General features: G+C 44.7%; 1 protein-coding gene across 1 annotated transcript in view; it reads right to left on the bottom strand.

Moving 5' to 3' along the window:
- ITK (IL2 inducible T cell kinase) overlaps positions 1-15355 on the bottom strand; it is a 71053-nt gene that overhangs the window by 38908 nt on the left and 16790 nt on the right. Inside the window, exons 2-6 of the mRNA XM_030834241.2 lie at positions 12382-12486; positions 10815-10896; positions 8109-8237; positions 4132-4172; positions 443-594 (exon numbers count right to left, since the gene is read on the bottom strand). Coding sequence (XP_030690101.2) covers positions 443-594; positions 4132-4172; positions 8109-8237; positions 10815-10896; positions 12382-12486 — 509 coding nt within the window. The remainder of the gene's footprint in view (positions 1-442; positions 595-4131; positions 4173-8108; positions 8238-10814; positions 10897-12381; positions 12487-15355) is intronic.

The raw sequence follows: 15355 nt of genomic DNA, 5'->3' as shown, positions 1-15355 counted from the left end.
TTCCTGATGCTTCTTAATGTAACCACCAATCTGCACCATCTGTACGCACCTTTTCTTTCCACCAAAAATAAGACCCTCATAATGGGATGTACCTTCAACCTTACTTAAACACTCAAGAACAATGGTGCTTTGTGGAACAAGTTGCCCTTCTCCCAAACTGTGGATGTCAGTGGAAGAACCCAGGAGATTTTTAGATGAGTTTGGAGGCTGGGACTGCTTGATGGGGTGCAGGGAGCCAGTATAGCAAGTGACTGCCTCCCAGCCACTTCTGAGAAGGGGAAAGACCCTCTTCAACTATTTCTTCCTTCCTCCTCCTGCCTCTGCTCTCCTCTCCTAACTCAGCGCCGTGGTCCTGCTGAGAGAGGTCAGACAATCGTTCCAGTATTTTCTTTGTTCCCACCTCACCTCAAAAACTGGGACAGCAAGCACGAAGGTACCTTACCCATTCCTGTCCTGAACTCTCCACCAGTGAATCTCGGAACTGTCCAGCAGGTAGTACTCCTCATTGCGTTGTAGCGTGAGCTCCTGTGGGTCATTCGTTTGGTAGTCATACAAGGCAATGACCAAGGTTTCTTCAGGTTCTCGAAGTAACTGCTGGAGGAGGGACACAATAAAATCAAGCAAAGATGCAGAAAGGAGGTAAACTGTGGAACGAGGTCAGCAAGTTCCCGAGCTGTAGCTTGCTCTTGGACCTATGCCAGGCCAGACAGACACCGGTTCCTACAGACCATTGGGGGTATTTGCTGTGGCCATTTGCCTGCCTAGTTGGCTTTCTTTATGAGTTAGGCTTATGGTGCTGAATAGGACACAAAGACATTCAATACCTGGAGTTCATTGCCTCTCCCATTCTATGTGGTAAATTCTGACCCCAGTGAATTCCCAGTGGCTGTGCTTTTCACAAAAGTCTGCTTGTCTCTTTCCTTGAACCATGTCACAATTCACAGCCTCTCTGCTAGAAGCATCACATTGTTCGCAAAGGGGATGAAGTCAACACTAAATCGTTCAGTCCATATGCTTTTCTGATTTTATTTGTGGGCTTGTCCTGATCCATAGAATCATAGACTATTGGAGCTGGAGTGCCTCTGAGAGATCATTTGATCCATTCTTTTGTTTAGAATAGGGAAACTGAGGCCCAGATGGAGAAATGGATGTGGCCAAGTTTAGCAATTGAATTAGCCTTATGCTTTCTCTACTATAGCATGTGGGACCCCTTCTTCCTCTTGTGGGCTGCCTTGCCTATGTCTCTACTTTTCAGTGTGTTTCTTAGGAAGAGATATTGAGATGTGAAGAGGAGACTGTAAACAATCACAAGGGTTCAGGGTGGGCACACCTGCTACAGGTTGGCAGACTTTGTGAGACAGCAAACATGGGAAGAGATTGAGATTACTGGCTAGAATGAGATTCGGTGATGGGAAATCATAAGTTCTCTGAGTACATTGAAGCAATCGGTGGCATAAACATCCTGGAGATTAAAAAAAAAAATTGTCATACTGATACAGTGTGTCATCCCAGCTGAGCCCAGATTGGAATTTGAAGTCAAGATTATCTGTGGAGCTTGTGAGGTGATATATTTGGAACTACAGATAAGAGTTGTTGGGCCTGAGGCTTTCACCCTAAGAGCCAGAGGAGGAAGGAGTTGTTCAAGGGCACCTGAAGATAAAGAAAGGATATGATATGGTATTCATCTCATTATAGGCCCAACTGATTAATTATTATCAAGAGAAAGATCAGAGCAGCGTTCTCAAACCATGTGGAACCTTTCCATAGGGGGCATTTTGGACATCTATGGCAGTGTTTCAAAGGTCACAAAGGTTGAGGTGTGCTACTAGCATTGAATGGGAGAGGGTGAAGGATGCAAAACTCTCTGCAGCATCCCACATCCTGTACAACTTTTCAATGTCCTGTTAGACATTCACGTGGTGAGCAGCCTGCTTACAACAATAATGTACAATGACACTCTGAGCCTAGATCCTACTTCAACCCTATGAAGTACTTGGTTTCCTAGGAGTACAACCACCCTTTACATTGAGAGAATATTACACTTTGTTTAGTTCAGAACTTGACCAAGAGTTGTTTGCCATTTTGGAAAATCGTATCACAGATGGTAATACTAGTTTTGAGTCACTGATACTACATTCCTGTATCAGTTGCATTTGAGCTGCCAAATCCAACAGGATTCAAATACAGGTGCATTTTATTTTATTACGTTGTCCAGTATAGTCATGCCCCAATATTTGTATATAAAAACATATATGGGGACTTCCTTGGTGGCATAGTGGTTAAGAATCCTCCTGCCAATGCAGGGGACATGGGTTCGATCCCTGTTCCGGGAAGATCCCACATGCCGCGGAGCAACTAAGCTTGTGCGCCACAGCTACTGAGCCCACGTGCCTAGAGTCCGTGCTCTGCAACAAGAGAAGCCACCGCAATGAGAAGCCTGCGCGCCACAACGAAGAGCAGCTCCCGCTCGCCGCAACTAGAGAAAGCCTGCACGTAGCAGCGAAGACCCAACGCAGCCAAAAATAAATAAATAAATTTATTTTAGAAAAAATCAATAAAAGTATAGCTTCTCCAGATGCCAACTCAAGATGCCATCACTCATTAGAAGACAGAAGATGAGGGTGAAGGGAGAAGTGAATTCAAGTAATCCAAGATAAAAGAAATGTTACTGTGGATTTAGAAGTATGGTTGAAGCTACAGCTGTGATTCCAAAAGCCCTGTGGTTGGAGTGCTAGAGCAGTATAGAGGCTTCTCCTCCAAGAAATCTGAGAAGCCAAGTGGTGGCGTCCAAGGGGAGATGGATAGGCCCTGTTTTCTGACTTTCACCTTCACTGATAGTGCAAACCAGACAGGAGCAAACCAGTCTAAGGTGCAGAAGTGCGGGTTTAGGTGGGACTGTGGGGGGAACCCCCGACAAGCCAGGGCAGGGGGATTCCAAACCATGTTTTCCAGGGTGATCGTGAAATATTCTTTAGAAGATGAATGAAATAAAAAGGGGGAGAGCTCATTTTCTGCTACAATTTCAGTCCACTTCTTTCCTGTTGTGAGGAAGGGGGCTGACGACAAATCTGAAAGCCAGCCCGCTTTTGAGCGACGTAGAACTTCCCTTATGGGGAAGCTGCCAGTCTTTGAAATGTCACCATACTGGCTGGAGGGAAAAAGCGGAGCTCATTCTTCAGGAAGAAGCATGAGGAAGCTGAATCAGTAGGTTCTAGAATAAAGGGCAATTACTCAGATGTGGATATCGGTGCTGATGTTACCATAAAGTGAGGGCTTAGGTTGATTTTTCTCCTTTTTTTTTTTTTTTTGTCTTCTTAACTAAATAGCTTCCCGAGAGTTGACTTGATATCACCTAAGTCTTGTAAGTCAGTACATTAGACCGATGTGTCTCAAACTCCAGTGTGCCTCAGGATCACCTGGAAGTTTATTAAAATGCAGATTACTGGGCTCCTCCCCTAGAATTTTGCATGTAGTAAGTCTGGGGTGGGGCCTGAGAATTTGCATTTCTAACAAGCTCCCAGGTGATGCGGATGCTGCTGGTCCCTGGACCACACTTTGAGAACCACCACGCGAGTTCAAGACCACCACACCAGAAACTGCATCCTACTAGCCTGACTACTAAGTTACTGAATGGCTTTGGGAGAACCTCTCATGGGACTTGCTTTCCCAAGCTTTCACACGCGAATAAAACTATAACCCCCTGAAGTGGCTAGAGAAGATAGTGAGTTTCGAAATAGCTGGTAAAAGTGTGGATGTGCTTTGAAGAATAAAAGGTATTCTCAGATGTATGCTTCCAAGATGATTGTATGTCAAAGGGTGGGGTAAATACACATTTTATAGAGCTGTGAGCTGTTATTATGCCCCAACCTAGTCAGGTGCCTGGCTGCACACTTTGTTACCAATAAGTGTTTGCCGAGTGAAGGCAGTGGGCTGAAGATCTGGTGGCTTTTACCTGGACACACCCACGAGACAATTCAGGCCCGAGGAACCCATGGTGTTGAGTTCAGCTGCATCACCACAAATCTGCTGCATCTGCCTAGCATTTGAGAAACCTGGGCAGACGGGAAACACCAGAGCTGTAGCCCGTGGCGCCGCCAGCCCACCGCGCCCGGACCTCGTGCTCTCACTCACCCTGTTGTCTTCAGGAGTAGGAGGAAGAGGCTTCTTTGAAGCTGAAACGAGAAAAACAGAAAAAGAAAATGAGCATGAAACCGAATGTGCCCAACTAAAGGTGAGCGGCAGGGGGCTTTTCAGAGAAAAGGGGCCCCAAAGAGAACGGCAGGAGGGGAGGATGAGACACAGGGCCTGGGTGTTTTCTCTTTCAGCCTGCTCGTTCCCAATCTTGTTTTCCAGGAGACACCAGAGACTTCCAGAAGCCAATATCTGGGCCCCTCTTCCTGTATCCCCAGGAAAAGCCTCGCCCAAAGGGGCTGACGTCGGTTCTCAGTGTGTGTCCTTCCCAGTGGGCATGGAGCCTTCCACGAAGGCTCCTCCACCTGTTAAACCAAGACTTGGAATTGGTGACTCAGGGGGACAGTGACTCACTGGTTTCCTGATGCCCCTGTGGGCTTGAGCAGGGGGTGGGTGAGGTGAGAGGTCATCGCGCTGCTCGTTGAGAGGGCTGGAATCCACTTTCAGTTACTTATCTTAAGGACTCCGAGTATTTGTTCTTGCTGACTCCCCCAGACAACACCCCAACACCCCGCTCTGTTTATCTCTGTGTCTCCATGGCTCCTTCTCTCTGTGTCTCTTTCTTCTTTCCTCCTTTCTCTTCTCTTCTTTCTCTCCCTTTCCCTCTCTCTTCCCTTTCATCTCTCCATCTGTGTCTCTCAGCATTTGTCCTTTGAGGCACTAAAAAAGGTCAAGCCTGGAATCAACGGACCTGAGTTGTGTGTCTGTGTGTCTGGGAGGATGTGTGATATGGGAGGCAGTGCCCAGGCTTCTGCTCAGTTCAAGGACTTCTTTAACAATTAGAGGTAAACAGGGAGTGGGCTGCATCTACAGGCGGCAAGCGCCTCATCTCTGCAGGGGGTTGACTTGGAGGGGGGCAGCCTGTGTCAGGGATGTAGTAAGAAGGGATTCACACATTGACACTGGAGCCCAACCCTTGTGCTAACTCCTTAAGCAAGGGCAGGATTGGGTATTGGGTGTGCAGTTAACAGAGAAGGAGACATACATAATAGGAAACATGGTTCCTATTCGGCACTCAGCTTGGAGCCAGGAGCCAGGTGTCCTAACCCCAGCTCCAGCACACACAAGCTGTGTGGACTTGAGCCCGTTCCAGCCCTGAGCATTCTGTGCCTGGTCTCTCTTTCTTCTTCCTCTGGCCTTGCTCTTGCCTTTCTTCCTCCCTCTCTGGGTGAAGTTCATATGTGGTGCGATCGGGGCCAGTTCTGGTTGCAGACGTTAAGTGCTGCTGTGCGTTGGGTATAGCAGAGTCTGTTTAAAACTCAACCACCTCTGCTACTTCCCAGACAGACACACACATACTATCTCGGCTTCAGATTCTTCTGTCCACAAATGAGAAAGGCTCGGAGACACAATTACCATTTATTGCAAGCTCACTAAGTGCCTGCAGCTGTGCTAAGAGTTTTCCCCACCCACACTGAGTCTCCCAGCACCCCCACAAAGTAGCTACTTATTCTCATAATCCCCATTTTACAGATGAGGAGACAGGCACAGAGACTCAGAAAGGTTAAGTAACATATACGAAGTCACAGAGCAAGGACGTGAGGGGGCTGGGACTCACACCAGGTGTTTCTCATCCTGAAGCCCTGTGCTCTTAGACCCTGCTTGGTACATGTGCCCAACACTGGAAATTCTACAAGCCTTCACTCAGAGTAGATGATCATGTGCTACGTGCCCAGTGCAGTGTGCTTCTTCGAAAGTCTGCTCTCGATTCTGTCAAAACTATGGTGCATGACGTTATTTAAACCAAGTCAGAAGAAGGGGAAGTGAGGACAGGCTCAGATGAGGAGATGGTGGTAGACTGCAACTCAAAAGCAGGAGCAGCAGCAGGGTGCCGTGGTTAGACCCTGGCTTCATGTGGGGAGGAAATACTGTCTGCCTTGGATAGGAACAGCCGCTACATGCATGGTGGAAATTGCAAAACAGAAACATAGTTTCAAAGAATTTCAGAATTGGAAATGGGCTTAGAGAATATTTCATCTTAGGACCCCTAAAACTTCCCCTTGCATTTTAGAGATGAGGATATTAGGGTCCTTTATGGCAAAGTGACCCATCCAAGGACCTACAGCAAGGTGCTGGCAGGAATTTGGAGACCACTCTGGCCTCGGAAAGAGCTTTCAGTCACTGAGGCAAGCCCACACCATCCTGTTCTTGTGGTTGATTCCACTTATATAAAACCTTCCACTTCTTTTTCGTGAGATACTAACCTTCATGAGGATGGTCCACAGGGCTAATGCAGGGGATCACTGACCTCTAAAACTAGGTAGATATTCTTCTGGGCCAAGGGAGTGGTAACCTTGAACTTTCTCTCCCAAGGTAGAGGGTGAGAAGTAGTTGTTTTAAAAGTGGCACTAGGGGGCTTCCCTGGTGGTGCAGTGGTTGAGGGTCCGCCTGCCGATGCGGGGGACGCAGGTTCGTGCCCCGGTCCGGGAAGATCCCACATGCCGCGGAGTGGCTGGGCCCATGAGCCATGGCCGCTGAGCCTGCGCGTCCGGAGCCTGTGCTCCGCAACGGTAGGGGCCACAACAGTGAGAGGCCCGCGTACCGCAAAAAAAAAAAAAAAAAAAAGTGGCACTAAGAGGGGCTGCAACTCAGGAAGCCGCAGAAAACCCAGCCACGTTTTACATTTAGCACATCCGCCTTGGGCTGTCAATCTGAGGTATTAGGTTTTAGTGCAAAAAAGAAACTGATTGATGAGAAAAGTTAAGTACGGTAAGAGAGGTTGAGAGGAGAGGGCTATGGAAGCAAACAGTCCACATGATCCGTCATTCCTAGTCAACAATGGCTTTGCAGAGCACCTCCTGGCTGTATGACCTTGAGCATGTTGAAGTCCTCAAGCCTCCTCTTTCTTTAACATCATACCATCTACCCCAGATGGTTATGAGGAATGAGAGTGTAATGTACGTAAAAGTGCATCAGAGTGGAGTTGCCCTTCACTGGGGGTTCAGGTCCCAAAGTCATCACATAAGATAAAATCGAGGTGCACTCCGATCTCTAGGACCTGGGTCTTTGACCTCAAAGGCCAAAACCCAATATCTTTTGTTTTTGCTGTGCAGTTAGGCTGTGGCCTCCTTTTCTCTGAGACTGTGGAGGTCAAGGGCAAGTAAGTAGAGGTGGGGAGAAGCCACACTGTAAAATGAGCGGTTGTTTCGGTTTTACTCTCTTCCCCCTCCAAGTGTATAGAATTCAACTTGTGTGATTGGACACGTGTGATATGATGCCACTGTAATAGATAATACTATGTATCTCTAGGGCTGTCTCTACAACTTCAGATTTGAGTAGACTGTGGCAATCAAATTTCCTAACTTGAAGGTATAGTGGTGCTATTCAAACTTTACTGTGCACACAGATCTCCTGGGGATCTTATCTTGTTAAAATACAAATTCTTATCCAGTAAACCTAGGAGGGGGCCTAGTATTTTCATTTCTAACTAGCTTCCAGGTGATGTTGATGCCGCTGGTCTAAGAACCACACTTTGAGTAGCAAGGAGTTAAAAAGATATCGGCCTTGAGATGAAAAAACATCAACAGGGCTTCCCTGGTGGCTCAGTGGTTGGGAGTCCGCCTGCCGATACGGGGGACACGGGTTCGTGCCCCGGTCCAGGAGGATCCCACATGCCGCGGAGCGGCTGGGCCCGTGAGCCATGGTCGCTGAGCCTGCGCGTCTGGAGCCTGTGCTCCGTGGCGGGAGAGGCCACAACAGTGAGAGGCCCGCGTACCACAAAAAACAAACAAACAAACAAAAAAACATCAACAGACTGGTGGTAGAGGCGGATGATTGCCTTCTGAAAATTTTGAAATTGTGGACTTTTGCATTCAATCCTGGACACCCCTGGTGATGGGAAGCAAAGAGCCTTTCCTTCCTACTAGTAGAGAGGCCAGTCACTGTACGAAGAAGAAAGGGAATTCATAGTCACTTACCATTCTTGGTGGGATCATACTGGGCACAGCCCACAGCAAGCTTCTCCAGTTGAGCACAGCATCTCCATCTCCCGTCCATCCAGAAATTAGGATGATACTTGGGCACCAAACTGTTGTTATTTCTGGTTTCTGAAAGGGGTTGGCACCGGCAGAAGAGTTATTTCCAGGTCTGTCTATCAAGGGCCACCAACTTTATAATTCCTTGAGATTGACCCTGCTGTGTGAACTTGCATGAGTATTGCCTAGAATAGTCAGAAAAATGGCCTTTTTTCCGGGCATATACATCTACGGAGGAGTGCATATTGAATCTAGGCATCAGCAGATCCGGGTTCTTATCCGGCTCTGCCTTGAGTTAGTTGTGTGTCCTCAGGTTGGGCAAAACCCTCATCAGAGCCCCAGTTCCCACTGTGCCGTGATGTTGTTAGACTGGGACCATGGGCCCCACAAAAGCACCTTAGGGAACTTAGGGAAGGCTGAATAGGTAGGATTCTCACCACTCCATTTCTCCCACCTTCAACTATAGCAACTTTGCTTTTATCCTTTCAAGATTTGTGGCTTTAAAGTCAGATTTTGGTACAGGAAAAAAGAGGCTTTCCTCCTAAGGAAAAAAAAAGTATAAAAAAACAGAGGACTAGACAGATGATCTCTAATGCTTCTTTCAGCTTTAACATCCTGTGAGTAAAACCCCTCCACCGAGGTAGAGCGGCCAATGAGCATAGTTGGGGCCCTTTTGGTTACTTCGTACTTTAGGGTTTGTTCTCTGCCCGTTGACTGTTAAACTTGAGAGCCCTCCCCAGTTTATCTGGCACGTGCCGTTTGGGACTCACAACAACCTTGGAAGAAGATAAGACTTGTATGTTTAGTCTCATTTTTCAGATAGAGGCATCGTGGCTCCCGAGATTTCAAATGGCTTGCCTACCCTCAGTCCCCACAGCTACTTAGATTAATATTTGAACCCAGTTCTCCTGCAAATCCAGGGCTTCAGGCTAAATGACAATAAAATAATATTAAATAATAGTAAGATGGATTGAGTGCTTTCTTTGGGTATGATTCCAAGTCATGTCCTAACACTTTCTTTTTAACATCTCTATTGCAGTATAATTGCTTTACAATGGTGTGTTAGTTTCTGCTTTATAACAAAGTGAATCAACGTCCTAACACATTTAATTCTCACAATAACCCTATGACTGCCTGTTTCTAGTCAGAATTTATAGCTGAGGAAGTGGAGACACTGAAAAGTCAAGGAATTTGCCCAAGGTCACACACTAATAGTTGGCAGAGCTGGAATTTTCTCCTTAGCAGCCTGGCTCCACAGCTCATGTTCATAAACGCTGTGCTGGTTCTGATTATGCTGTCGGGAAGGCGAGTCCTAAGAAGTACCCTTACAATGATCTGAAAACCTTTAAGGCTACTTGACATTTGTTGGGTTCTGACTATGGGCCTGGATAGTCCCAAGGGTCTTACTCTTAGCAGCTCTGGAGGCAGGTGCTTTAGAAAAAATTTATTTATTAAAGTATAGTTGGGACTTCCCAGGTGGCGCAGTGGTTAAGAATCCTCCTGCCAACGCGTGGGACACGGGTTCGAGCCCTGGTCCGGGAAGCTCCCACATGCGGCAGAGCAACTAAGCCCGTGTGCCACAGCTACTGAAGCCTGTGCACCTAGAGCCCGTGCTCCTCAACAAGAGAAGCTACTGCAATGAGAAGCCCTTGCACAGCAACAAAGAGTAGCCCCCACTCGCTGCAACTAGAGAAAGCCTGCATGTAGCAACGAAGACCCAACGCAGCCAAAAATAAATAAATAAATAAATGTATTAAAAAAAGTATAGTTGACTTACGATATTAGTTTCAGGTGCACAACATAGTGATTCAGTGTTTTTGTAGATTACATACCATACAAAGTTATTATAAAATAGTGACTATATTCCCTGTGCTGTACATTACATTCCTGTGACTTATTTATTTTATGACTGGTAGTTTGTACCTCTTAATCCCCTTCTTCTCTTTTGCCCCTCCTCCCACCCCCCTCTGCTCTGGAGACTGCTAGTTTGTTCTCCGTTTATGTGAGTCTGTTTCTGTTTTGTTATATTCATTTGTTTTATTTTTTAGATTCCACATATAAGTGAAAACATACAGCATTTGTCTTTCTCTGTCTGACTTATTCTACTTAGCATAATACCAGGAGGCAGGTACTATTATTTTTATTCCCTCCTCCTCCCCTTGTTAAAAACAGATGGAGAAACTGAAGCACAGAGCAGTTGAGGAAGTTGCCCAAGCACACGTGGCTAGTGAGTGGCAGAGCCAGGATTCAAACCCAGGTCATCTAACTCAAGGGCCCATGCTCTTATTCTTCATACTATACGAGGGGTCAGCAGACTTTTTCTTAAAGGATTAGGTAGTAAATATTTTAGGTTTTGCTCACCAGCAGGCACAATTGATATATTATGGAGGTATAACCCTTTTAAATAGAACCATTAAAAAAAATTTAAAAACATCCTTATCTCAGACCTTTACGAAAGCAGGTGGCAGAGAGGATTTACCTGACCCTGTACTATACTGGTTGTCACCCAAGTTGAAAACGTGGGACCCTCCACCAGCACCAAAAGGGAGAAATGTTTGACCATCAGCCGCCCTTTAGTCTATCACGGAACTCAAGCCTTCTAGAGGATCTAGGCATCTCAGGGATTCAATTGCACAGGAGGTTAATTACCTTCTTTAAGGGCCAGCACCCAGCGCTGCCGGCTCTCACGATCTGGAGCAAACACATACAGGAGGTAGTTGTCATGCACAACCTGGAAACACACACAGAGTTCAAGGTGAACAATGCAGCCAGAGATGTATGACTGGCAGCAGGCCCACCTGGCTTACTGGGCCAAGAGTGGGGTCTCAAGTTGTCATCAAAGGCAAACATTTGGGTAATTTAGGGACTAGTGTCCTTTTTATCCAGGAGTTTGGATGCTGTGCAGATACAGGGTGAAACTCCACAGCTCATCTTCGAATACATGTCACCAGTATGCCATCACTAAATTCAAATCGCTGGAGAAAAGAGTTCTCCACTTACCTAGACAGGACGTTTACTTCTCATATTAATTTTTCAGTGATTAAAAAAAATTCTGGCATATGAAAGAGTAAGATATTAGATGATAAATATATAATCGAGATTTTTAAAACTTCTTAATTTGAAATAAGACACCAAGAATTTCCAAAGATAGTACAGAGTTCCTGTATACTTTTCACCCACTTTTCTCCAATGATAACATCTTACATAACATAGTATGTTTTTAAAATCAGGAAATTGACATTGAGCAAATACTATTAATGTACTACACATCTTTGAATTTCACCAGGCTTTTCTTTTTTTTTCCATGCACTCATTTGTAATTGGAATTTTAATGATGGGAAAAATATGTGTTATTCCTTTTACTTTTGGTACTAAAAATTCCAACTTGTGGAGGTCATATTTCTAGTAGGAAAAAAGTCCTTTTTTATGCCACATTAAAAAGTGGAATATTAACTCCTCAGATTGGTAAACATGAACAGTACCCTAGGATGTGCAAGAAGATATCCACTCTTTCAGAACCATAAACGTCAAGAGTGGTAACGAGATTTAGATGATGTCATGACCTAAAGACTAAATATACTCTCCACCAGCTCTGTCCAATAGAACTTTCTGCAGTGATGGAAATGTTCTAAAGTCTCTGCTGTCCAATAAATTAGCCACTAGCCACGTGTGGCTATTGAAGGTGTGAAAAGTTTATTCATTGAATGTGGCTTAGTGTGACTCAGGAGCTGATTAATATTGTGTACTTTAAATTAATTTACATTTAAATGTAAACATCTGCATGTGGCTACTGGCTACTGTATTGGACAGCACAACTCCATATAGTTCTCAGATTATAAAATCTGAGTCTTTTTACTCCAGGACCTCCAAGCAATTTATAACCAAGTATTGTAATCTGTTGTCCCAAGTCATGAGTAAACCACCCTTATGGAATATTAGGCTTGGGGCGCTTGATAGCTTTTTTCCTCCCCCCAGGAGTAGAGTACTTAGGACTTTCCTTGAGGTGGGGAAGACATGAGGGAAAGGGAAATGAATGACAACTTTTTCAAGATTTTGTGGTTAATCTTTGTTGAATGAATGAATGCATCATCGGTTGAAAGAAAACAGCAATTTCTTCTGGGCTTGGTCTAAGTTCTAACCCTTGACCAGAGTCATCTCTGTCCCACTTTCTTGTACAGTGACTGAGCATTTTAACCATTGTCCCTGACGCACTTACCTGAAATGGATATTTATAGTGGCATGGGATGATAATGTCACTTTTCACAATCTCGACACATTTGATTCGGGAAAGTTCAATGGAGCCCTTCAAAGTGCGCTTTTTCTGTGGGGAGAAAAAGCACATTCCATTTAAGGAAGAAGGAAGACAATATTTTTGTCCAGGCTGCTTCTAGAAATACATTACTAGATAAGATCCACTGTAAACCAACCCTCCAAATATCCAGAAGCTTCTTAGCCCTCAGTGCCTGAGAAGAACACTCTGAGCGGACTTCTGGGAGAACATGTTATTTGAATCATCTTTTTGATGGAATGACTGACTTCTGTTCATTGAGCCACTGTGCCTTATATCCCAGTTACCTTGTGACAAACAGCAGCATTTGCAGAACTTACAGCTGGGATGGGTAGCGCAATCTGTGGGAAACCACACATGTGCCAGTTTTTTTCTGCTTTGTACCTGTTCATGGCCTTATTAGCATAGTAAGTGAGCTCAGGCCTGACCTGGTTGGTGACAAATACCTTTAGTGGCACCTTTCTTTTCTATATCTGCCTCCTCTGTGTCCCTTAGTTACCCATGATCTCACAATGGCACCCCTGTAGGACATTCCTGACTCTGCTCTGTAACTATCCCTTCTCCACACCCCCATTAAATTTTACTGGCCCCGTGTCTCATTTCCTTGGAAGCTGCTAGATGTATTCCTTGATAACTAATTCACATGATGGTCTTTGTGATTTATAACCATGTCACATGTTACCCATTTCTAAGGGTCCTCGTCCTTGGATCCCAGGGCATGTTAGGTTGGTAGATGATAAGGGTCCATAGAAGGCTAGTTAGGGAAAAGCTTTTGGAGAGCAGGAGCCTTTCACAGGTGCCTGGAATTAGGCTTCCATTGAGAATAGAGTTTAATTCAGTTATGGAACCGGTTGCAAAACAATTCATCTTAGCTTATCCTTAAGAAAGAGGTAGCACAGATGGTGGTGAATCAGGCACAAGGTTGGAAAGGGCTAGGGACAAAGTTGGGCTCTGCTTCTAACCAGCTCTGTGACCTTGGGTCATTCATCTACCTCCCTGCACTTCAGTTTCCACATCTGAGAAGTGAGGATAATAATGCCTACCCTTTAAGTGTTGATTGCAGAATAAGATGGGAGTATGTAAACAAATGACCTGGCCTATGATATTTGCCCTCAATAAAGGGTACCCTCCTAGTGAAAGAGGTTAAAGAAGTCCTAAGTATGGCAAGAGAGTTGTGATATATGAGGGTACTTGGTGGGTATTTGGGAAGTATGACATCATCAAATTCTCCAGAAATGAGCTCAGGCTTTACTCACCACTTCTTGATACTCAGCCTAATGGCTAGCATTTGCTTTAGTAGATGAGGCACAGAACTGAGAGGAAAAAAATTCAAGATGTGAGAAGTACTCTTTATTGAATACAGGGAAGTTTTGTGGTATTTCCTTTTTTTAAATTTTCTTTCTGAAAACAAATTTATTCATTTTTGAAAGTACAAAATCTATCCATGTTCATTGTAACAAATAAAACAATATGGAGGTATGTTGAGAAAATATTTCTAGTATTTCAGTATCCTATCCTTCTCCACAACTCTGAGCTAGCCAAGGTTAACCATTTGGAATGTATTTATCTTTCCCACACATATTTATAGGATATATAATACGAAAATGAGCATCTCTTCCACATAGTGGTCTCCAGTGTGCTTTTGTAATCTCAGGATGTATTAAGAGGTCAGTCTTCCCTTAAAAACCTCTGAAAACATGTGCCCTTTGGACCCAAACTCTCTTCTCATTTAGAGTCTTTCATAGCTAGAAATACGTGTCCTGATCCTGCCCATAATCATAGTCTTTCTATGTAATAGTAATCTGTTTTCAAAAGCAGAAGAGCACAAGAGAGCTGTCTTCTCAAAAACCATCTGCAGTTACAGGTGATAAACAGGGAGTCTGAGCTTTGAGGTTATCTTGGTTTTCAACCTCTGTTGGGTTATTTCCTTAGTAGCGTACATGGTAAAATGCAACAGAAGGTTCATGGCAGTAACAGGACCACTCTGTTTGCAGACATTTTTGTCACTGGAACTCCTGCATTCCTGAGGGTAAAGACCAGGACATCTGTTACCCTATCCCCCAAGCCTGGTGGCTGGTCCACCATGGGTGCCCAGTTAGGATGATATAAACGAAGGGTGCCGAGTTGGAAGGCAGCTTAGATAGTCTCAATCAGACTTAAGGCTAATGCGTTTAGCCATTCAGGAATATTTATTGAGGGCCAGCTCTGAGCCAGGTGGTGTTCTGGGTGCAGGAAATAGAGAGATGAACATGGTAGACCTTCTCATGGAGCTCTAGTCTAGCTGGGAAGGCAGACAATACACACAAGTGCTCTAAGGAGAATAGGACAGGTTGATGTGGTCAACTGGTGGTCAGGGCAGCCCTCACTGGAGACAGGGCATTTGAGAAGAGATCAGAAAGTCAATAAAGGAGCCAGATAAGAGAAGGCCTGGGAGAGTGAGCCCTGAGGTAGAGTAAACAGCAAGAGCAAAAGCCCTGGGGTAGAAACGTTCTGGATAAGTATCAGTTGTTAATAGCCTGGGATCATCATAATCAGGGCATCAGGTGGACATAAACAGTAACTGGAGTTGTGACTAGGGATACAAATTCTATGTGAAGTTCTAAAGCAGTGCTAACCCACAGAAACATAATGTGAGCCATATATGGAATTTAAAAATTTCTAGTAGCCACACTAAAAATAGCAAAAAGAAACAAGTACAATTAATTTTAAGAGCACAGTATTTTGTTTAACCCAGTATTTCTAAATATTATCATTTCCACATGTTATCAACATAAAAAAATTGAGAGCTATTATGTTTAAGGACTAAGACTTTGTGTATTTTACAAGATGTCTCAATTTGGATTCTCCACACTGCAAGTGATCAGTAGCCACACATGACTGGTGGCTACCTTATTAGGCAGTG

The sequence above is a fragment of the Globicephala melas genome, chromosome 3 (genome assembly GCF_963455315.2).
Source record: "Globicephala melas chromosome 3, mGloMel1.2, whole genome shotgun sequence".
Taxonomy (NCBI): domain Eukaryota; kingdom Metazoa; phylum Chordata; class Mammalia; order Artiodactyla; family Delphinidae; genus Globicephala; species Globicephala melas.
The sequence above is the reverse complement of the archived record's forward strand: the minus strand, read 5'-3'. Positions and strand labels throughout refer to the sequence as shown.